The 24,728-nt window shown below is 44.1% G+C and overlaps 1 protein-coding gene across 3 annotated transcripts in view; it reads left to right on the forward strand.

Moving 5' to 3' along the window:
- The window catches only part of TBCD (tubulin folding cofactor D), a 251,762-nt gene that overhangs the window by 20,923 nt on the left and 206,111 nt on the right, over positions 1-24,728 (forward strand). For all 3 annotated transcript variants that reach the window (XM_077166310.1, XM_077166311.1, XM_077166312.1), the window contains exons 4-8: positions 2,909-3,006; positions 6,042-6,143; positions 8,484-8,630; positions 10,641-10,696; positions 20,118-20,250. In XM_077166310.1, coding sequence (XP_077022425.1) covers positions 2,909-3,006; positions 6,042-6,143; positions 8,484-8,630; positions 10,641-10,696; positions 20,118-20,250 — 536 coding nt within the window. The remainder of the gene's footprint in view (positions 1-2,908; positions 3,007-6,041; positions 6,144-8,483; positions 8,631-10,640; positions 10,697-20,117; positions 20,251-24,728) is intronic.

The raw sequence follows: 24,728 nt of genomic DNA on the forward strand, positions 1-24,728 counted from the left end.
CACTCTGATTTTCCTATCTTGCCCACCATGTGGCGTTTGCCAGCCCACAGTTTCCCACCGATGTAAAGTGATGTTGACCCTTTAGTTCTCAGCACACCCTGTCCCTGCTAGGGGCGCGGTTGAGACACAGGTTGAGGTGGAAGGTGGGCTTAGGGCTTAGCCCCGATGCCTCGATTCTCTGAATGAGAGTCACCACTTGAGCTGGACTCTTCCTACCTTTTCTTGGGGAAGATACCCCCTTTAGGGAATTATCTCCACTCAACTCTAAACCTGACTTAAGTCTGCCTAAAATAAATGGGGTAATAAAGTAGTTTTCAGAGCTGTACCCCAACCCCTTGGTTTTGCCAGTCAAGAGCTGGAGTTGGTACTCAGCCCTGTGTGCCCCATTTCTTGGCACGCAGGCCTTTTCTGGTATTCTGGGCTTGGCCAGCTCCAAACCCCTCTGTTTCCCCCCATTGCCCTTGTGAGCCCTACCCCCTCTCTGCCAGCAGGTAACCTCCAGGTTCCTTTCATGCTTACTGTAGGTTTATCTGTGCTGGGAGCTTGGATTCAGCAGTCCCAATTTTGTTAATTAATTCCACATTTGAAGCTTGGTTGAGCTACCTTCCCTTGCTCCTAGTAGAGACTACTTCTTTTACCACAAGGAAGTAAGTGCAAAACAGACCACTATTCCAGGTGGGGAAGGGCAGCAGCCTCCACAGCTTGGGAGACTTACAGTACTGTGCTTTGATCTTGGCTCTTCCACCTGTTCTGAACTGCTGTACGATGTGTGTCTGGTTACGGGAGGCTCCCAAACAGTTGTTCCAAACAGTTCCTGGCTATTTACTAGCTGCCCTAGAGGACAGACTAAATTCCGTACCTCCCTAAGCTGCCCTCTTGCCCCACATCCAACCTTTTACTTCTTTTTTTTTTTTTTGGCATGGGCAGTCTTCGGGCATTGAACCCAGGTCTCTGGCATGGCAAGTGAGAATTCTGCCACTGAGACACTGTTACACTGCCCCACCTTTTAATGTTTTTAGTTTTAAAGTGCATTTCGGGTACATGGAATATAGCTGGGTCTTGCTTTTAGAAACCTATTCAGACAATCCTTGCCCTTTTTTTAATTTGAGAAGTTGTATGTACACAGAAAAATAATGCAGATAAAACTTCCATGTTCCCACCTCGCCAGCCTTCCCTATGGTATATACTCTGCATCATGTGGTATACTTGCCACAAGTGATGAGTCGGTGCTTCCACAGGTATGCTATGAACCACAGTCCGTGGTCTGCACCAGGCCTTCCCCCCCTGCACTGCACAGTCCCATGAATTCTCTGAAATTTTTATTCTAGTAACATGATACACCCCCAGATTTCCCCTTTAGCCACACTGAAACGCGCAATTCGGTAGTGTTCGTTACGCTCAGAATGCTGCACCCCATCACCACCATCTATCATCAGAACTTCTCCCTCACCGTAAACAGGACTTCTGTGTTGACTAGCTGTCAGGTTCCCATTTCCCCCCACCCCCACCCCCGGCAACCTGCGCTATATAGGTTCAGACTCCATGAACCTGCCCATTCCAGTTATTTCATATCTGTGAGATCATACAACATTCGTCCTTCTGTGCCTGTCCTGTTCCACCTAACATGATGTCCTCAGGGTTCATCCAAGCTGTGGTGTGTATCAGAACTTTCTTCTTCTGTGTGGCTGGACAAGATTCCATTGTATGTACACACATTGTATGTACATCCTGCTCATCTTTTCATAAGCTGATGATCAACTGGGCTTCCTCCATTCCTTGGCAATGTTTTATAAGCTGTGTTTTCATGATACAGCTCTCACTCAGTTACTACAACTCTTTAACCATTTTCCACAGTTTTGAGGAAGATGGCTCTGCTAGATTTTCGTGAGTTCAAAGATTCTGCGGGGGAATGGCACTCTGCAGTGTCTTATGCAGATTTCTTGGTCAGTTGGAAGTCACATCTCAATCCTCACCTATTAATTGGAGTGTTTAGACTGTTTTCATTTAATATTGTCAATGCAGTTGGTTATTCCATGAGGACTCTGCACCCTCGCTTGATGGAGTTAGAATGTCAGCCCTGTTGTTGATGACAGCTATTTGCTGTAGACCTTCTTGTGGCCTTGTGGAATTTCATTCTACGCACATTCAGATCAGTCATAGATTTGTACCAAACCGCTCTGAAGACTTATGGAGCGCATCTCTCTGCATAGCTTCCTCTTTGCTACTTTGCCTTGCATGTTTCAGCTGCCTTCGCCTTCTTGATTTCAAGCTTCCATCTTCTCAATTTAGAGAGACTGCTTGGCTCTGCTTATGTGTCCCTTCCCTGCACTGAGTTCCTCATGCTTGCCTCTAGACATACACCTGGGCAGCCGTAGAGCATACGTGGTCTGTTACTTTCTTTCTGCGATGGCATTTCCAGTGTCTGAAAACAGTTCCGTGTATTTTGCTCAGTTTTCTAATTGTTGATAGTGTTAGGGCAAACTCCTTATCAGTTATTCCTTTATAACTGTAAGTAGCAGTCCTCTTTCATCTTCTTTTTTTTTCTTTCTTCTTTTTAACCTTGCGTTATTATATTGGTTAGAGCCAGATCATTGCTGAATCATTATAGGGTTTTCTGTTCATTATGATAGTAGATACTCCTTTGAGATAGAATCATTTTTTTAAATGAGTATTTTCTCTAAAATTTAAAAGTGGAAATAAATGTTGTCTTGAATCTAATGCTTTTTCAGAAGCTGTTAAGATGAACATATTTTTTCTCTTTTGCTCTACTGATTTATGGATTATATAGGCTTACTAGTATTAAGCCATTGTTATATTTCTAAATAAACCCTTTTTTATTTTGGTATTTCATCTTAATATATTAGTATTTAATTTTATAGCATATCTTTTTGTGTTTCTTTTTCCCTAGAATGGATGCTGAACATGTTGTTGGAAATAGTGCAAGATAAGGCGTCTCCATCTGCCCTTATACATCTGGCTTTTAAATTTCTTTATATCATCACCAAGGTAACATTTATGTTGTGCTTTACAGTTGATGAATGCTTTCCTAGTATACTTAGACCAAATGTTCCCCTCCAGAATGTTATTTTACAGCAAAAATGGCTCTCACAGACAAATTGTGGGTATCGTTCTCTCTCTTTTTCCATGCAGGGAATCAGATCTTAGTGATCCACAGAGTCCTGTGGCTGTAGCAGCATCCAAGATATTTAACATCATGCATTTAAGTAGCAGAAAAGCTTCTAACCTGGAAGATGCAAACAAACTGGTGTTCTAGTTTGCTAGCTGCTGGAATGCAATATACCAAAAACAGAATGGCTTTTAAAAAGGGGGAGTTTAATAGGTTGCTAGTTTACAGTTCTAAGGCCGAGAAAATATCCCAGTTAAAACAAGTCTATAGAAATGCCCAATCTAAGGCATCCAGGAAAAAATACCTTGGTTTAAGAAGGCCGATGAACTTTAGGGTTTCGCTCTCAAGTGGAAAGTCACATGGTGAACACAGTCAGAGTTTCTCTCTCATCTGGAAAGGCACATGGCGAACACGGTCAGAGTTCCTCTCTCTTCTGGAAGGGCACATGGCGAACACAGCATCATCTGCTAGCTTCTTCTTCTGGCTTCCTGTTTCAGGAAGCTCCCCAGGACGCGTTTTCCTTCTTCATCTCCAAAGGTCGCTGGCTGGTGGACTCTGCTTCTCTGAAACTCTCTTTCTCCAAAATGCTTCCTTTTCTGTAGGATTCCAGTAAACTAATCAAGACCCACCCAAATGGATGGAGATGCACCTCCACCTAACCCAGCTTAACAACCACCCTTGATTAAATCGCATCTCTGGGGGGATGATCTAATTATAGTTTCAAACATACAATACTGAATAGGGATTAGAAGAAATGGCTGCCTTTACAAATGGGATTAAGATTAAAACATGGCTTTTCTAGGGTCCATACATCCTTTCAAACCAATGCCTTATCCAAGATTCCATGTAATTATGCTGTTCAAGTAACCTGACCATACAAGTTAAATTTGATAATGTGCTACCCAAAATATAAAATTTGCATGAAGTAAATGTCTCTCTCTTTGGTATGGTATAGAAGTTGAAGTTTTAAAATGTCAGCCATGTCATCCTTTATGCACTATTTTGATTTACCTTAGTCCTATCCAGATCATCTTCATTCATATCTCTAGTCAAAGTCTGATCACTTTTTCAGCTTTCTCAACAGTTGCTCAATGGGGTAATGCTTCAGTGCTCTAACTCTGAGTCACAGGTGTTACGTAAATATCTGAAGTTTCAGGGAACGGTACAAATAGCTCAGTATCTCAGAATTTAGAAATAACAATTACAATCCCCAAGTATATGTGACGGTTTTTAAGAGCTTACTATCTAGGAACCTTATAATAAGCCCCACCCTGATAACCCATGGTCACAACTTCAGTTTTCCAAGTTTGTTTATTATAGTTAGTCCATATTAATGAGGCATGGCAATATTGGTCTTTTTGTTTCTGACATTTCATTCAACATACAGTCCTTAAGGTCCATTCACCTAGTTGCATGCCTCACAACTTCATGCTTTTTTGCAGCAGTTCAGTAGACCATTATGTGTATACACCACAGTTCCCCCCTCCATTCCTCAGTTGTTGTACCCTTAGGCCACCTCCATTTATTGTGAATCCTGGATGCTGCTGCCATAAACACCTGTGTGCAAATGTCTATTCATGTAGTCATTCTCAGTTCCTCCAGGTTTCTAGTAAGAGGGTGGCAACCCCACCCCTAGCCTCCTGTGGAACCACCACACTGCCCTCCAAGGGGCTGCACCTCTCAGCTTCCCTACTGACAGTGAATAGGTACATCTCTTTCTTCACATTTTCTCTAGCACTTGTTTCTCTCTGTGCATTTTTAAACAGTTTTATTCCTATGTTATATAATCCAGCCTAAGTAAATATCCATGCCTTCACCATCATAAGCTATATGAAGACATTTCCTTTTCTTCCACAAAGAATCCATACCCATCCTCCATAATCCCTCTACCCACTTGTTGACATATAGTTTTGGCATAATGCCAATGTTATATTCAGTGGAAACTTATTATAATGTTAAACTGTTGACTGTAGACCCTACCTTGCATTGATTGTATTTTTTCTCTGTATACCATCCCTTTTTCAACACCCTTCACTGTTGACGTTCATTTGTTCTCCCTCATGCAAAAACATTTTTATATTTGTACATTTTATTACCATCATTGACCGCTCTAGATTTTGTTAAGTTATGTAGTTAAGTTTTTAATCTTCTATCTTTCCTTCTAGTGTCATTTGTGCCCCTAACCTTCTTCTTTCAGCCAAACTCATATTCATCTTTGTTCAGTGTACTTACAATATTGTGCTTCCATGAGAGAGTATTTTGTTATCATTGTATTAAGACATTCAACCTTCCTATCCATGAGCATGGAATGCTTTTCTATCTACTATATGGAATTCCATCTATTAGAATCATCTTCTTTGATTTCTTTTATTAATGTTTTGTAGTTTTCTGTGTAAAAGTCTTTGACATCCCTGGTTAGGCTTATTCCTAGTTACTTTTACTTACTATTTTGAATGGAATTTGCCCTTGTCTCCTCAGTTAGGTCTTTACCTGTATATAGAAACATTTCTGATTTTTGTACATTAATCTTGTTTCCTACCACTTTGCTAAATTTATTAGCTCAAGTAGCTTTGTCATAGACATCTCAGGGTTTTCCAAGTATAGAATCATGTTATCTACAATAATGAAAGTTTTACATCTTCTTCTCCTATTTGTTTGCCTTTTATCACATATACAATTTGTGAGTCAAATTGGGACAGAAGCTATTTCATGAAAGAGAATTTTTAAAAAGTGAAGATAGCTTATCTTAGTGTTGCTTTAGTCTTAATTTATATCACTCCAACATGATGTAATTCACTTTGATTTTTGGGTGGCATGGAAGGGGATTTTTGATGTATAGAGGAAAACATCATTTTGCTGCCATCTGTATTTTCTAAGTATATAATAATAATTCACTATCTTTTTTATTTGGTAGGTTCGAGGATATAAAATATTTCTGCGATTATTTCCTCACGAAGTAGCTGATGTCCAGCCTGTTTTAGATATGCTTACAGATCAGAATCCTAAAGACCATGAGGTGAGTGCCCCTTTCTGCTTTTTGCTTCCAGCCCTCACCCCTGCTCATTCATCCTCAGTTTTCTACTTTCCTCATTGGCCACTTCCTCTTCCTGCTTCTTTCAGTTTTATCTTATTATGCAGCTTTTTAAATCACTCTCCTCTTTTCTTTTATTCTTTGACTTTCCCTTTCCTTTTTACATGTGTGGCTTTACATTTTTTCCTTTAGAAGATAACCTTTATAAAGAAAAAAATGCTGGGTACAGTTTGGTGATAAACCTATCACCACCTATATATATATATATATATATATATATATATAATTTTTTTATTGTTAAATATAATGTGTATATAAAGAAAAGAAAAAAAACCCAATGATTTTCAAAGTACACTTCAATATGTAGATATAGAACAGATTTCAGAATTTGTTGTGGGTGACCTTTCCACTATTTCAGATTTTTCCTTCTAGCTGCTCCAAAATACTGGTGGCTAGAAGAAATTTTTTTTTTTAATTTATTTTTTGTGAAAAATAATGTATACAAAGAAGCAATAAATTTCGAAGCACATTGCAACTATTAGTTGTAGACTAGATTTCAGAGTTTGGTATGGGTTACAATTCAACCATTTTAGGTTTTTACTTCTCACTGCTCTAAGATACTGGAAACCAAAAGAACAGCAATATAATGATTCAGCAATCATACTCATTTATTAAACCCTACCTTCTCAGTATAACTCCACCATCACTTTGATATTTCTCCCACTTTTTAAGATTATTTGGGTTATGCCCATTCCAACTTTTTCATGTTGGAAAGGGCTGTCCAGAATATGGGATGGGGGATGGAACTATCTGATGTTCTGGAGAGACTGGCTTCTCTGCATTTCAGGACTTATTTGATCCGGGGACCCATCTGGAGGTTGTAGGTTTCTGGAAAGTTACCCTAGTGCATGGAACCTTTGTAGAATCTTATATAATGCCCTAGGTATTCTTTAGGATTGGCAGGAATGGTTTAGGTTGGGGTTTGGCAAGTTATGATAGGTAGCAAGGTCTAACTGAAACTGTGTAAGAGTGACCTCCAGAGTAGCCTTTCGACTGTATTTGAACTCTTTCAGCCACTGATACCTTATTTGTTACTCTTCTTTTCCGGTCAAGATGGCATTGTTGATCCCACAGTGCCAGGGCCAGACTCTTCCCTGGGAGTCATCTCCCAAGCTGCCAGGGAGACTTTCACCCCTGACCATCCACATATTTTAACCTTGAAGTATAACTGGTGGGAATCCCAAGACCACCCCAGATTTGGTGATTCATCAGGACTCTTGGGATTCAGGATGTGGTCATCCTCACAGCTGTGATTTGCTCCAGTGAAAGAGCACAGTCCCAAAGGGAAAGCGTGCAGGGAGGCTTCATCCAGGAGAGACCAGGTACAACTTCCAGAGACCTTTCCCAGGACATTACCTAGGTGTCACCTCCTCTAGCAACTGGTCATGACAGTACATGTGGAATGGCTCCCAGGGAATCCCCTGCCTGGATCTCACCGAAATTCCAGATTTATAGTTTAAGCAGTGAGCTGCTCTTACCAGTTATGGTGGGAACCCCTCCCCTAATCCAGGGTATCCCACACAGTAGCCAGGGGTCAACTTCGAAAGCAGCCCTTTCAGAGAAAAGCAGCCAGACCTGCTCTTTCAGCTCTTTTCTGCCCAATGACATAGTCTGAAAAGGGCACAACTGATAACTGAGGAGCTCTGTGGATTGTCTCAGTGTGACTGTGCCTGAACTCTCCTCCTTAATTGTAATAGAAGATTTGGGTGAGAAGTTCAGCTTCTCTTCTCTCTGGTTAAAAACACTTCTTTCCTCAGTATTTTTAGTGCCTCCGCAGGAAGATGATTCCAAGGCCAAATTGAACTCTAGTTTTATTGACTAATAAAAATAAGTGCACTCTTTCAGTCTGAAGTCTTTTTATCTATTTTTAATCTTTTTATCAAAAGGTTGATTGCATTTTGAAAGTTGCCAGTGAAGAGAAGCCATCATGGTGGCGCAGGATGAGTTGTCTGTGTTCACTTTTGAAGTTCCTTTAGTTGTCATGTTAATTGGCTTGACTGTTCTGGCACGGGGTAAACTTGGTTGAAATACTGGAGAGGTGTGGATAGAAACTAGATATTTGATTTTCCTCCTATGATTATGGGGTCCCTGGAGTTTGCAGGGCCTGTGCTGGGTTCTCGGCTGATAAGGGGCATCGAGCTGTGAGTGGGGCATGGCTATGCATCTCTGCCTTTCCTGCAGTTGTCTCTCTTACGGTGATTTCTTACTGAATCACAAGTACCTGAGTACTTACCTGATGCTAGCTTTTATTTAATCCTGTCTTAGACTTGGGAAACCCGCTACATGCTTTTACTGTGGCTCTCTGTAACCTGCCTGATTCCGTTCGATTTTTCACGCCTTGATGGGAATCTCACCACTGAATCTGGGTCAACACAAGTGCCCGTCATGGACCGTATTCTCCGAATAGCAGAGGTAACTACTGCTGCCCGGATGCCTGTCTTTGCAGGCTCCTGTCGTCTTGGTATGGTTTGTTAGGTTAGCTTTCAGTCTTCATTTATTCCTTTAGCTGCTATTCTTGGTTTTCAGTGAAGTAAAATCCCACTTCATAACTTTTTTTAAATTGTGATAATTTAAGTCTCTTCATGAATTATCTTAGCAAATCTTCTCATTTCTTTCGAGATCATGCAAATACTGTTAAGCATAATAGTTAGAATGAATAAGAGATTTTAAGAGGCAATGGTAAGAGAAGAGCAGATCCCATTTTGAATTTAATTGTTAACACTATATCAGTAATGCACGATCATTGTAGGAGATATAGAAGATAGAGAGGCACAAGAACAGTGTTAAATTGAGATCTCCTACATTCTAATGCCAAGACATAACACTTGTCAATTTTCTTTAAATTTTTCCTCATGGAAATATTATATATATATATAAACATAGCTTATTGCTGTGTAATGAATCACCCCAAAATGTAGAGTCTTTAAACCTATTTGCCATCTCAGTTTCTGGGGCCAGGAATCTGGGCATGGCTCGGCAGGACCCTCTGCCTCAGGCCACACAGACTGCAGGAAGATCAGCTTGGGTAGTTCTGCTTCAAGCCCATTGATGGCTCTTGGCAGAATTGAGGCCTTCTAGGACTGCTGGACCAATTGACTTGAGATCTTCCTTAGTTCTGCTATGTGGGGCTCTCCAACATGGCTGCCCAGTTCATCAGAGCCAGCAAGAGAGAATCTGTCAGCAAGACAGAAGCCACAGCCTTATGTGCCTGCCCTCCTCAGTGACAGCCCACCCCCTTTACCCAGTTCCACTGGTTAGGAGCTGGTCACCATGGCCCTCCTCACCCAGGTGTGAGCACTAGGAGGCGGAGTCATGAGGCCATCTTAGAGTCTGCCTGCCACACTCATTTGCACTCACATAGGGGGAAGTGTTTATCAAGTGTGTTAACAGGTACTTTTATAAACACTTATTCATTTCTACTTTGTGAGATAGTTCTCTGTTTTTATTCCCATTCTGCTGAAGAGGAAACAGGCATAAAAATAAGTCACTTAGGTAGGTTAATTGCTCATAAACGGTTGATCCGAGTTTGAACTCAGTCTGTCTGGCCCCAGTGCCTGTGCTCTTTACCAGCGCTTAATACTCCCCCCAGAGGTACATGTTTTAGAAAATGATCTCATGCTTTAGGTTCTGTGTCCTAGTTTCCCCCCTTGGTAGAATATTCTGAACAACTTGCCATGTCCATAAATAGATGTCTGTCTCATAATCTATAAGGCAGAAGTGCTCCATGCCCTACAATAGATGGACATTTCATTGTCTCCAGTTTTGTTTTGTTAAAAATGCTGTGGTGGTGAACAACATTTTAAATACCTTCTGTTTACTTTGTTTAATTGATGGGATTGCTAGATCTGAAGGAATACAGTTTTTTAAAATTTGACACTATATATGTCATTTCCCTCCAGAAAGCCTGCCCCAGAAAAAAAACCTCTCGCTTGTATTGCTTGGAAAAAGTTAATTGAGAGAAGAATTGGAAACCTCTTAAGGCACACCTCCTAAAAAGGCATAGGTGTTTGTATTCCCTCCAGCTCCTGTCGGTGGGAATGGGGCCTCTCTAACTATCCTGAGAGGCTTGTGGCCTGAGTGCTGGGGCAGCGCTGGGGCATGTGCACAGTGGCTGCACTGCAGTTCTTTATTACTGTCTGGTCACTGGCATGTCCTTTTCATTTTCCCTTCTTTGCCTTTGCATGTTTATGTTGTAAGGGTGTGTAACTATATGCTCTGTACAGATGAGGCACATCCTTGAGGGAGAATACAGGAGGTAGCACCTCAAGAGTAGTTTGTACAGCTTTGTAACTGCCTCTGCCTAGAAGCCATCCTAGCTGTGACTCTGGGAAGAGCTGGTAAGCTAGGACAACAGTGCACGTGAGGTTCCTGAGGCTTACACCAAGTGTCCTGAAATGATGTCCTTTATCCTTTGCTTTCCAGTCCTACTTGGTTGTCAGTGACAAGGCCCGAGATGCAGCTGCTGTCCTCGTGTCCAAGTAAGTCCCAGGCGGCTCTGTTGGTGGAAGAGTGGGAGTGCCCTGAGATGGGGATGCCTATGTGTTTTTAATGTCATGCATGCATTTCATTGCTGCTCAGAGCAGAGTCACCAGGCAGCAGGTCCTGGTGAAGTCGCCTGCACTCTTGAGGGGTCTGTTGCTTTCTTTGAGAAATATCCATGTGTCTGGGCGAGGGAGACAGCTGAGTCTGAAATGACTGTCAGTGCTGGTTTAAGAGACATCTGAGCTTGAAATGACTGTCAGTGTTGGTAGATGCCCTTGCCCCCAGCCCCTCTGAACCCATCAGCAGGAGCAAAGATTTCAAACAGATGCAGCAGTTATTCTTGGGAGCATGACCTTGCAATTAAGGGTCTTTGAAAATCCCTTTAGAATAACTTTCAACAGCATAGACTGGTATGAAGGTGGACTTCCTTGGTGAACCTGACACCACAGAGATGCATGAGGAGGCCGAATAAGACTGTTTCATGAGGTGTGAGAATGGAAAAAAGTGGTTCTTCTAAATTAATAAGTATAGCTGAATAGAGGATGTAATTTGGCTCATTTTATTCCTCTGTGTTGGTGCAAGTTAAAAGTTAGCCAGAAGACTTCTTGATCTTGACCTTGGGGAAATGGACCACACCTCATTCAGTCCCCTCATGCCTAAATGCGTAGCTGTGACCTTCATGTGCAGTTGTCTCCTTAAAGTGGGGAGAGAAGCATTGAATTTCCAGGGCTGTTGTAAGGATCAGATGTGCTATTTGTGAAAGCACTTGCTCAATCATAGGGAATAGCCTAAGTGTAGCAGCATTTTTAGGAGGAAAGAGGAAGGGCTCAAGTGGTATCCACTTGAACATTCAAGACCCTTCCTGAGACACTGCACTTCGGCGAGGGAGACACTCAGCAGGAGGGGGCTTCTTATTTTTCAGTCAAAGACTTAAAGAAATTGTCAGCTTCTTTCTAAGTCTGAAAGTAATCATCTGTGTTTTAGAAAAGAAAAGTCTAAAGAACAAAATAACCTTTGCATATACTTTCATCACCCAGGGTTCAGCTCTGTGCTTGCCGCGGCTGTGTTGGCGCATGTCCGTGTTTGCTCTGCAGGCAGCTGGGCCAGGATGGGGCATCCGGCAGTCTCCTCACAAAACTCACTTGTGATGGGAGCACATTTTTGTCTTCACTACCTCCTACTGGGTGTTTAGCACGCTTCCAATTTGTTACTAAAAATAACACTGCTAACCACATTCTGCTTTACAACTTTGTACCCTTCTGATTGATTCCTGGGACAAATCCTTATAGAAGTGGAAGGAATATTTTGGGGGTTGGAAATACAATTACTGGAAAGGTTGAACCAGTTGAAAATTAGGTTTTTTTTTACCATCCCTAGGTACCATCTTCAAATAATGTTTGCCAAATTTGTTAAATGAAAAATAGCTTCTGCTTTTATTATTTTTTATTACCAGCAATACTGAATTTTCCAGTATGTGTTTTAGCATTTCTTTTGTTTTTGGTAAGTGCATGGACTGGGAACTGAACCTGGGTCTCCTGCATGGCAGGCGAGAATTCTGCCACTAAACTACCCTTGTACAACTGCATTTCTTTTTTGAATCATTTAGTTATATCTATCCTTTGCCCATTTTTCTTTAGGAATATTCATTATTTTTATATTGTCAAATATTCTTGTCACTGTCTTTTTCAAATATTAAATTACCTTTTAATTATTGGTAATAACCTTATATGTTTTAAAAAAAAATGAAATACTTTTATGAGACATAACAAAAGGTAGCATTCCGCTGCTTGATTATTGGAGCAAATGCATTCAACTCTTTCACTTATTTCTTCTGATGTCTGCTTCTTTATTTCTTGTTGTGCCCATATTCCTATTTCCTGATTTTTTTCCACCTCAGATTTAGATACTGTCTTGGCTTTGCTCCTTATGGAGGAGGGTTTCCCTTTCTTCTGTACCCTCCTGTTCCTCTTGCCCCAAATGTATTTCTCCCCTTCTAAACCAGATGATCATTTAAGTCGATATTCAGTGTTTACCTATTTGTGACCTAGCTGAGCCATATAATATATATACTATGCTTAAACTTCCTTTTGTGTACAGCTTTTTATTTTCTCTTTATTGGCAGTTGGCATTATTAATTTGAACCCAGATTCTCCACCAGAGGTGGAAATCCTTTATGTTTCTGTACCTGTTCCATTTTTTTCTTGGAGAAGTCATTTTGGTCCTCTGAGCTGCTGAATGGGGGCTCTTGGGCTCAGCGGTTCCCCTGGTATATCCTCTCCCTGGGGTCCCTTCTTCTGCTATTGTGTATCTTGTCTTGGATTCCAGCTTTTCCTCTTTAGGGGTTTCCTCATTTTGGTTGAGACAGTTGGCAGAGGCTACCAAGCTGGGAGGTACGTCTTGAGAATCCTGCTTTGTGGATATCGTTTTATTCTTGTCTTTGATAATTTGGCCAGGCATAGAATTGTAAGATAGAAATGATTTAGCTTCAGAATTTGGAGGCATGTGTTCCTTGTCTTCCAGTTTTCATGCTTTTGTTGAGTGGTCTGATGCTATCCTACCCCCCACACCCCTCCAAGCTTTTAGAGTCCTGTTCATCCCAGGGTCATGTGGCTTCTTGATTGGGGCGGGGGGAGTCTAGTGTGAAGACACCTGGGAACCTGTTTCATCAATGGTTTTGTCTCTTTTGTTTTCTCTTTCAGAAACTTTTCTTATTGCATTGGACTTTCTAGATTGAATTTTACTATCCTTAATCTTTTCTAATTTCTGTCTTTATGTTTAAATTTTTTTCTCCTCTGGGAAATTGTCAGCTTTAGCTTAAATTGCTATTTAATTTTCTTCTGCTCTGTTTTTAATTTGCAAGAGCCCTTTTTCTGGTGTGATTATTCCTCTTCTGTGCCATCCTTTTGTTTTATACCTGCAGTATATTTTCTGATTTCCCTGAGGAAAGTAACTGTATTGTTGATTTTTTCACACATTGTCTCTCTCTCTTCTCTTAAGATCTTTTCTCCCCCATTTGCTTATATTAGATGTCTGTCAGGGGAGAGGCATTCCTTAAATCCTTGCTTATCTTTGACTGTTAGGATGTAGGAGGGAGACCCCCTAGAGCTGTGAGCTCGGTGGGGCTTGTGATGGGGTCCTTAGGCCAGGACCAGCATCCTTGCAGTGGAGCACCCAGCTCTCTACTGAGGTCTTCTTGCACGAGGCTGGGAGGCGCTGGTCGGAGAGAAATGAACGCGTCCAGTCCTTGGTGGAGCTGGGTGTCGGCAGTCTGAGAGCTGGGTGGGGAAGACTGGGGAGACGACGCTCTTCATTCAGGATGTGCCCATCTGCAGCCAGCACCATCTTTTTTTTTTTTACTTTTTAAAAAGCACTTTTTATTGAGTAAGCACTGTCTTGCAAGTGTGCTTCCCTGGCTGCTGGTCTGGGCTGGAGGATTTTGGAGTCTCAGTGACTATTTTGTTCAGACTCAAAACTGGGGATGAACCTTAACTCCACCCACTTCTGGGGTCCCCCATCACCCATTCCTGATGTCTTTTCTGGATCTGGACCTGCACCTGCACCAGCTTGTTTCTTACCCTTTCCACGTCCCACCCCTATCCCCACCCAGAGCTCTCTTAGACTGGAAATGAGAGCCCACTCATTTTCATCCACTTCCTAAGTGCCGCAGCTTTACTTAGTTTTTTTATATTCTGTTTTACTTTGTAGGATTATGTGGTTTTTATCCCTTTATTGTTACTTCATGGAATTTTGGGAGAAAGAGATGAATTTGCGACTGATCTGTTATGTGTAATTATACACATACACATGAGATGATACTCATTATGTTTTTAAAAATGTTTTTTTATTTTGACATAATTTCAGATTTATAGAAGAGTTGCGGGAATAAATTTACTTATGTACCTTTTACCTGTAAAGAGTTGCCAAATTTTAGCATTTTTACTGTATTTGCTTTTTCCTCTCCTTTCCTCCCTCCCTTTCTGTCTATCCATATATTTATATCCATATGAAAATACTCTGATTGCCACATGCACGTATTTTTTTCTGCACTATTTGAGAGTAAGTGACAGGCATGATAGCCCTTTACCCCGGAGACTGCAGTGTGTGTTTCGGGGGTGGGTGTTGTGTCCCCACCTGGCATTCTTGTGGCTGGCCTGGCGGCCTTTCAGTTACTCTTCACCCATTGAGCCCTTTCCTTTATTTACTTGTGTGTTTTTACACAAAAATATTGTACAAATAATTTACAGATGTTAGAATAACGGAGTAATGGAAAATAACTTATCTAGAAATTTGAATGATTTAAAGATAGCAACCTTTGTTTCCTTTTCAGATTTTGTTGCTCACGTCTAGAAACACAACTGACTTTTGTTGTTAATTTTGTACCTAGTGACTTTGCTGAATTTATGTTCTAGTTTAGGATTTTCTGGGTATAAGCGCATGTCTGCGAATAGGGTGGCCTCCTTTTTCCTTTCTAATCTGGGCGCTGTTGTCTCCTTCTCTGGCCTTATTGCTTGGGCCAGACTGTCCAGCACTGTGGCGTGACAGTTCCTTGTGTTAGGGGGAAGCTGTGCCTCTCCTCACTGGGTATGATGTGGGCTCTGGGCTTTTCATGCACACACTTTCATCATGTTGAGGAAAGGGAGCTGGACCTTAAACCTCCTTCTTACAGGAAGAGCGGCAGCTTTGGGAGGCGACGCCCCACCTGGTAGTGCTCCGTGCTCTCGGGCCTTCTCGTGGCAGGACGGGCCGGCACTTCCACTGGGGAAGGAGCTTCAGCGGCTTAGACGCTCCTGCCTCCACCTGTAAGCCGTGGGGGGCCCAGGGGGTGGGGATGGGGACTTGGAGGGTTCCTGGGAGAGGAGGAAGGAGAGAGGCGGGGGGAGCAAGGGTGGGGGGCCCTGGGTAGCAGGGTCTGTTACAGATGAGGTATGGGTGTGCACAGGAGGGCCGTGGCTGGCATTTGATCCTCCTATGTGCTCACTGCCCTTGTGTTTCACAGGGCTGCCGGGTCTCTTCACACCCTCTACTGTCGGGTTTGCCCTGCTCCCCTCCTATTTACAGCTCTGGTAGTGAGCTTTTTTTCCTTTATTAATTGTGGGCTTCTAAACATCTGCTGCTTTTTATGTAGTCTTGTTGCCAACATAACTTTTTTCTTCCATTAAAAAGAAGATATTTAGATATGAGTGTTAACTTTAATAGAAACTCCTTGATAGAAAAATATGCCTTTATTCTTATGTTAATTTTTAAAAAGTAGTTTTTCTTCTAATTATAAAAGCAAGGAGTGTTCACTGTATATAAGTTTGAAAAATTGGACCATGAAAAATAGAAAGAAAAACCACACGTGATTCTAATACATGTGTAGTATTTTTTTTCTTTTTCTGTACTCTTATTTCACTGTGTACGTAGTGCAGTCTCATTGTCAGCATCCTATTTTTCCACGTAATTTATAAACATAGTTTAAGTAACTCCATTCTAGTCCACTGTTTTTGCTGCTGTAACTGACTTTGCCACTTCTTTCCTCCTGTAAGCAGTGCTCTGGGGTCATTTCCTTAGAGCAGAACCTGAGAGGAGGGATTCTTGGCTGCAGGATGTGGGCACCTTGGGGTGGGGGGGCCGTATGCACGCCACAGGGCTTTCAGGGGTGCAGGGCTCGATGGAACTGGGAACTGGACATCCTCGCAAATGTTCTTTTTTTTCTGAATAAGATTGAAGCATTGTACTTCTCGTCACAAATCCTTGGTTTCTACTTCACTGACCACGGATGAGTTTTAGCACTCGCCCACCTGTTAGGGGTTGCCCTTCTTGCGAGCCGACTTTCCTTCCCACTAGTGATTGAATAGGTAGTCATTAATATTTGTCTGCCTTTTTATCATTTCACATGGAATTATTAATCCATTTGGAATAGGGTAGAAAATTAAATTTTCCCCAAGTTGTTCCAGCAAAACTTATATTTCATTTTCCATTAATTTGTGGTATTATTTTAAAAGCATTTTAAGTTCTTAGGATAAGATTTGCTTTGCCTGTCTGTTTCCTTCCCAGGCTGTGTGTTTGTGAGTTTGTGAGTTTGTGTGACAGTAGCATTGTGCTGGTGCTGCTGGGCCCTGAGTTGGGGTTTCCTGAGCTTGAAGCTGCAGAAAGTTTTCGCTGGGTTCCTGCCCTCTGTCTTCGATAGGCCTAGTTCCATATTCACTTTCCATTGGCATCTTAGAGCTGTCCCTGTGACACCCACGTCTATGAGAGCAGGTCAGTGATGCTCTGAAAGGACCTGCATTGTTAGTTGAGTCCAGTATTTAAAATGGGTGTGGGCTATGAAGTAATTCTGAAAAAGAAAGACACTTAGGATTCATGTCTTTGAGAATATGTGAAAAATGATCGTGTCTTTGTAAATCTGTATATGTGCATTTTTGCGATACTTTTTTCCTTTTTTGCTTGCCTGTATTTTTTTTTTTTTTTAATTAGGGAAGTTGTAGGTTTACAGAACAATTGTACAAAATACGGAATTCCCGTTTACCCCCATTGTTAACACCTTGCATTGGTGTGGCACATCTGTTAAAATTGAAGAAAGAACATCTTTATACTTGTATCATTAACTATAGTCCATGGTTTAACTGAAGGTTCATTGTATAGTACGGTTTCCTGGATTTAGAAAAAAATGTTCATTCTGTTACCATATGTACCACCTAACATTACCTCTTTTAACCACATTTAGATATATTTCGGTGCTGTTAATTACGTTCACAATGTTGTATTAACTATCACCATGATCCATTACCAAAACATTTCCATTGTTCCTTTTCCATTATGTTTTGCTGTGAAAATATATTCCAATTATTAATAAGAAAAATGCAACCTACTTGCTTAAATCTCTCAAAGGAACTTAGGTTTGTACCTTAGTTTGGAAACTTGCCCCCATGTGCATATTCAAGAATGGCCATTAGTCCGGTTGTACAGGCAGGCTCACGGAAACCCTTCAGTGTTGCCCGCCACCCTGTGGCTGTGGGACAGAAAAGAGGGCACTCCTAGGAAGGCCAGTCTGGTTTGTGGGCCAAGGGCAGCAAGGAGACTTTGCAGGGGTTGAAGGAAGGTTCCAGCTGGGTCTTTGGGACGTGCCGGGTGGAAGGAGTGGGAAGGGCAGGCACCTGACTGTGAAGGCCTGGCTGAAGGATACTAAACACTGTTGCTCAAGCATGTTCTCTGTCAGACACTTGGCACGCAGCAAGGACCAGCGGCTCTGGTGGGAAGTCAGCTGGGAAGTTTCGAAATGGAGGCTTGTATCCCTGGGTGCTGATGCCAAGCCTCTCCTTAAGTGTGCTTTCTCTGGAGAGGGTCTGGAGGCTAGACCCAGAGATGCTGAACAGACCCTGCTGTGCATTTCCCCTTTGGGGCCTTTCTGTGCTGTGTGTATTCTATCCGAGGCATAATAATCTAACATGCAGTGCAGGTCTGTGATTGTTAAACTCTTTTGCCCCAAGCTGTGTGCAGTTTATGCATATGTTACATTAATAACAGTACGTAGTACACTGAGGCTACTTTGTAGGAGAGAAGTGTGGAGTTGGCTGTGAAGGGGCCTGGTGGACCAGACCAGATGGTTCCAGGGGAAAGGTGAGGCAGGGCAGGATGGGGGATCTGGGACACAGGCCAGAGACTAACCCCTCTCTGTGTTCCTCCAGTCCAGCCCCACCCTCAAGTCCTAGACTCATGTGGCTACTCCGTGTGGGCAGCTTGTGAGCTTCCCTGGCCAGAACTGAGCTTTTAGTGCTTCCCTCCATTTTCCCTCCTCCTGTCTTCTTGCAGTCATATCTTCGTGCGTCTTTATTCCACCACCCCACCCTGCCAGTCCCTCTGTAGTTCTTGTGGGCACTGCTTCCACTTCTCTTCTGAATCTGGTCCTACCGCTGTGCTGTCTTGCCACCACTGCCTGTTTCATATGCGGGCTGTGGCATAAGCTTGTGTCCACACTCTGCTGTTCGGATTGCTTCGTGGTACTGAGGGCACTGTTGGAGCACCTGCTGCTGTGCAGGGCACTTCTCTGGCTTCTTACTGCTCGCCTGGCCAGCGAAGAGCGGTCCCCTGACCTTCGTCCTCTGCTGACAGGGTCCCCACTTGGCTCATTTGCTTTGCTTGAGGCTCTGAGCCCTTTTCCTCTATGGGGATCTTGTTCTTAGGCTTTCTCAGATGGCAGGATTTTCAGCAGAGTTTGTCGCCTTCCTGGTTCGGTTGCCTGGTGATGTCGCCTCAGGGCTGTTCCTGAGCCCCTCTCCTGAAACTCTCCCCCTCTCATCCTGGGGGTCTGTCCTTCAGATCTTCAGCCCTTCTCCTCTTGGGGGACTGTCCCTGAGCCCTTCTCCTCAACCTGCACCCCTCTCATCATGGGGGAGTCTGTCCCTCTTGTGAACCTCTACCCCTCTAATCTTGGGGGCTTGTCCCTGAACCCCTCTCTTGAACCTGTGTCCCCCTTCCACTCCTCTCTTTTCCCTTGATCTCTTGTTCACTTGGGCATCCATGGCCACTGGAAATCCTGTCACCTCTTACTCACTGTGTTTCTGTCCTATCAGAGTATAAGTTCCATGAGGGCAGGACTTTTCCTTATTCCCCCAAATCCCTCACACTGCACTTCGCAGGGGCTCTGTAGTTGATGACTGAGCCACAGAACCAGGATGGACAGTGCTGGGGAATTGGTGAGCAAATTGGTGGAGGAGGGATAAAGAGCTCCATTTCTGGGTGTGATTCTCTCTGCATGCCATTAATTTGAGCCAAAAGTATTGAGGAGAGGGTGAGTCTGGGCACATGATATTTGAACTTCCAGGCAGTGCAGCGCTGGGCAGTCCCTGGACCTGAGTGGACGCTGTGGACAAGAGCCAAGGGACCAGCCTGAGCCGCCTGAGGTTGGGTGTGGGTGGGAAGGACTACCTGTGACAGCGCAGAACAGAGCAACTCACAGGGTCCGGAGGGTAGCTGCGGGCGAGGCCTTGCGTGCGGTGGGTTTGGGGGTGTGCAGAGTTACAGAGTGGAGCACTCTGGGGTGGTGGTGGTGATAGGTAAAGGTGGCTCCTGTGATCTTATGGTGGGGCTGGAGTATCGATGGAGTCCGTGGGGATGGCAGGGCATATTTATGGCCAAGAGCAAGCCATAACCTCAGCGACACCTCCATTTCTCAGATTGGAGAGGATGTCTTTCGTAGGGGTGTCTTCTAAAGGAGAAAGCTGGTGAAAGAGATTTTGGCACAGGGTTGAATATGGGCAGATATCTCAGCGTGGAAGTTTTTCTCAAATCGGCAGGCTATGCTCCTCTGCTGTCGGGGCAAAGGATGGATGTGGGTGCTACTGTGTGTGGAGATAGGGGAGGGTGGGCTGCAGGGGTCTTCACTGTGAGAATCGGTTGGGCCTGTAACTGGCGTTTTGTTTTCTTTCCTGCTGGCAGGTTGATTACACGTCCAGATGTCAAACAGAAGAAGATGGCAGCCTTCCTGGAGCGGAGCCTCTGTGCCCTGGCCCATTCCTCCTTGCAGACCCTGGGGGGTGTCGTCACGGCGGATGGTGTGCTGCAAGCTCTGGTAAGAGCAACAGCCGTGGAGACAGCAGGGAGATGGCTCTGTGCCTGGGGAGGGTGGAATATTGTTTGCCTTAGATTCCGCCCTGAAATAATTGGAATATCGTAAGATATGTTTAACCCTGACTTGGCAATGAACATAGGCGTGTGTGTTTTCTTTCTTTTTTGTTTTTTTAATGTTTGGACTATTCCTTAGTAACAGAAAGCTGACATCAGACATGTAGTGATAGATTTTCTGTGCTGTTACAAGTGAAAGGAGTGATTTGAATAAGTATAAGCCCTGACCCGAACAGTGTGGAGTGAGATGCTGCAGCAGGGCCAGCAGTTTGGGCACTCACCGCTAGAGGCCAGCAATGCCTATGTCTGTGGGTTCAGGTCACCTGAGCCCTTCTGGGTGGCTCCCGTGGAACAGGTGTATTTCTTCTCATCTGTTTTGCTAATGCTTCATTTTGCTATTAAACATAATTATTGGGAACTGTTCTAATAAAATAAAATGGGTGATTTGAAAATTTAATTTTATTGGAGACTTTGGTTAGAAAGTTTCCATTTAGCATCTGTATTTTAAACACAAACCCAAGACATCCACTTGGGGGTGCTGTGGTTTGGTGTCCCCACTTCCTACCCGTTTACTGTACTTTTGCTTTACTTTGTGCTGCCCTTTCTAGTGCTAACAAGGAGTGAAGGTCTCTGTTTCAGTGCAGGAGTGGACAAGATGTGGGGAGGCTAGAGGGGGCTGTGGGTGCCTAGGCCTCCTTCCTGAGGAGGTGCCAACAGTCCTGCCATCTTTGACTGTGGGGTCCTTGGCACAGCTGCAAGCTGTTATCATTCTGCTCTCTGTGGCTGTTGGGTTGAGGACTGGCTTTCAGGGGTCCCAGCATCCTGGACTGCTTAAATGAGGGGTGTGGGCTGTGAGTCAGCATGATCTTGTCCCTTGGGTATCCTTCCTGCACCGTGTGTGCTTGGCTCAGCACCTCCCACAGGGTGTGGGAGGCAGAGAGGCTCTGTGGAAAGTGGGGCCTGATGGTGTGATAACTCAGGGCAGCAGCAGTGCAGTGTTGGGGGGAGCCCTGGTGTCCAGTCATTCAGGCAAGGGACCTGTTGGTATGATAACCCGGGGCAGCAGCAGTGCAGGGTGGGTGGGTGGGGTCCCTGTGTCTGGTCATCCAGGCAACGGGATCCCCAGGAAAGCCCTTTCTTAGATCTTTCTCTAAGAAAAGCTTTCCAGTATATTTCTTTCCATTCGTTTTGCCCTTGTCTTCAGGAAGGATTGTTGTTCAATTAATGCTCAATTAATGAGGGCTATTTCAAAACATTTGAAAAAGAAACTTTGAAAAATAAAAGCTTTCCTGAATTCCTGTGCTCTGTTGAGATAATACCTGTTTTATCATGCCCCTTTCTATTCTTTTTCCGTTATATAAAGCAAGAAAAATATTATACAATTTTTTATCGAGGTGTAATTTACATACCGTAAAATTCGTCTTTTTAAAGTGTACAATTCACTGACTATACAGAAAACCTCAGCACTGTTTAATTCCAGAAAGTTCTCATCACCACTAAAAGAAATCCTGTCCCCATCAGCATCCATTCCCTAATTTCCCTCTGCCCAGCCCCTGGCAACCACTGATTTACTTACTGTCTATGAATTTGCCTATTTTAGACATTTCAACTAAATGCCAACATGAAATGTATGGTTTCTTTTGTCTAGCTTTTTTCACTAAGCATCATGTTTTTGAGGTTTTTTTATTTTGTAGTATGGATTAGAACTTTGTCCTTTCTATGGCTGATTAATATTTCCTTGTATGGTTAGACCACATTTTGTTTGTCCATTCATGTTTTGATGGATATTGGGGTTGTTTCCACTATTTGGCTATCGTGGGAATAGTGCTGCTGTGAACGTTTTTATACAGGTTTTTGTGTGGGCATGTTTTTAATTCTTTTGGAATGTAACTGTCTTTTTGAGTGTGAGAATAGTTTTGGTCATTTCCTATGTTTTTGAGGTCATGTTTTTTGGTGACTGCAGACCCATCTTGTGAAGTACAGATCCAGCAGCCCGTCTGTGCCCATGCGCCCCTCATTCCTGCCGCGTGCGCGCGCGCGCGCGTGTGTGTGTGTGTGTGTCTTGGGGAGGGGGTGAAGGAGCATTTTATTGTGGCTTCTGCTGTAATTGTTCTGGTAGAGGTGAACCCAGGTGAGGCTGGCCCTGAATGTAATGGACGTGGGCCAGGTAAGTGTGAAGGACCTTGAGGAATGCTTGGAAGAGGGCACATCATCCTAAGTGTGCTTTCCCACTCTCTGTTCCTTTATAGCTTAGAATGGCAGAATACTTTGGGCGATTTGCTTCCCGTGGGAGAGGCCAGATGACTTGGTTTGGCATTCAAGGCTCTGTAACAAAATTATTTTAAGAAATACTTGTTTTCTCTCTGGTGGGTAGAGGAAGGCAGTGTTAAAAAATCATTGTTACTGTGTTTGGCAACCTTTTTAGTTTTGTTGAATTTGGTTAATTACAGTGAGATTTGCATGATAGAAAAAATTTATTTCTCTGTCAGCAGAGGATTAAAAAGAAACCACACCTGAGTGAGCCTGGGGGCCTTCACGGTTGTAGAGGTCATGAGGGGCTGGCACTGGTGTCTGTGTGGCTTCTCCCTTCTTGCTGGCCACTGCCTTTGAGACCTTGGGCTCATAGTGGCTGGGGAGGCATCAGGAGGGGCCCGGACAAACCTGAGGGTGACTGGCAGCTGGGAAGATCGTTGTGAGCCTGGGGGGGGCGGGGCACGCTGCCGTGCTAGGGGCTGTGCAGCTCTGTGTGTGGCCAGGGAGGAAGGGAGATGGGTAAAAAGAAGGTAGAAGGGCACGATGGGGCAGGAGGGACAAGAGGGGAGGGAGGAGGAGGGTAAGAGGAAGAAAGGGGTGAGGGGAGGATGGGAGGAGGAAGGGGGAGGAGGAGGAGGGGAGGAGTAAGGGCAGGAGGGGGCTGAGGGGGCAGGAGGGGTGGCAACTTTCATCAGACAAAGGCTCCTGCTGCCCATTTATTTGGATGTCTTTCTCTTTTTTTTCTCCTTCTCCTGAGGTGTGAAATAATTTTCCTAAAGCTTAAAAAAGCCGAGCTTTCTGCCATGCTGCCGCACCCTGTTAGCAGAGGGCAAAGAGAATGCAACTCCCCTGTGGCTTAGGGCAGGGTCACGAACACCTCTTGGGCACTGAGGAAGTCAGGCCATGGCACTTCAGAAGTATCTAGAGATTTGCTGTCTGACACTGCCAGCTGAAATCCCTGGGAAGGGTGAGTGGAACTTGCCAGCACAGGTGGGCTGGCTCATGTCCCACTTCCTAAAGAGCTGCCCCGGTCCTGGTGTTTCTTCTGGGAAATGGAAAACTACCCTGGTTTGTGGGGATCTTTCCCTTTGCTTCTTTTGAAGGAGTAATGTGGTCTGAGGCTGGGTTCCTTTTCCACGCCTGCTGCCTTGGCAGGGGGAATCTGTGAGGTTAGGGCCAAGCGGCGGCTCTGCCGCCGGCTGCATGCTCCTGCATGCTGGGACTTGCAGGGGCGTTGAGCTTCAGGACCCATCCGCTTCCTTTGATGCACTTGGCTTCGTTTTCATCCACCTGTTCATTGGTGTGGGCGGAACAGGTGGACTCTTCACAGGCGGCGTTGGAGCCGGGTTTGACTCCTGAGGTAGTCCTTCCTCCTCTTGCCAGGGTGACGTCAGCGCTTGGAGGAAGAAGACAAGTGTTGGCAGCTTCATTTCTCTGGAAGCCCTCTTCACCCTGGCTTCTTAAACACCCTTCGGGTTAGTTCTACTTTAAACATGACGATTGATGCAAATTGAGGCAATTCAAGGAAGGGAAACACCATATTAAAGATTGAGAATTGTCCTTATTTGAACATGTCCTATCTCTGCCTGTCACTAGCTGAACTGTTCTGGTCTCACGCTGGGATTTGAAGACTCTTACAGTGTCTGATGGGGAAGGGCTTCTTTTCCATGCTGTGCATGGTGCTTTTAGTGCTAGGTGATGACTGACTCCTCACAGGTAAAATACAGTTGAAGTGAGGAATAGAAACAAATCCTCTTCTCTTTACCAGCTGTTAGGATCACACTCCCCTCTAAGAGTGAAGTTTCTCCCCTGCAGTTTTTTTTCATCATTGACAAAAACATGCATCTTATTAAAGGAGAAAAACAATCTCAAGCAATGGCATTGGGAGCCAGGTAAGAAGAGAAGAAGTCCCTCTAACCCAGCCCCAGCACTGTGCACTCAGATGACAGCTCTGCATGGCTGAGGGTGACCCCATGGATGGCCACTGAACAAATGGCCCTCCTGTAGGGCAGGATGTGGCAAACCTCCTGGCTTCAGATTGCACTGTTTGTTCTCCCTTTGCGCCCCAGGCTGGTGCCGAGGGAGGCTGATCTGGTGCAGGCCAGGTCCCGAGTCTCGGGGACATAGTGTGGCAACTCCTCTGACTCCACCTCCCCGTGGCCCAAGGCGGAA

The sequence above is a fragment of the Tamandua tetradactyla genome, chromosome 6, assembly GCF_023851605.1.
Source record: "Tamandua tetradactyla isolate mTamTet1 chromosome 6, mTamTet1.pri, whole genome shotgun sequence".
In the NCBI taxonomy this organism is placed as follows: Eukaryota; Metazoa; Chordata; class Mammalia; order Pilosa; family Myrmecophagidae; genus Tamandua; species Tamandua tetradactyla.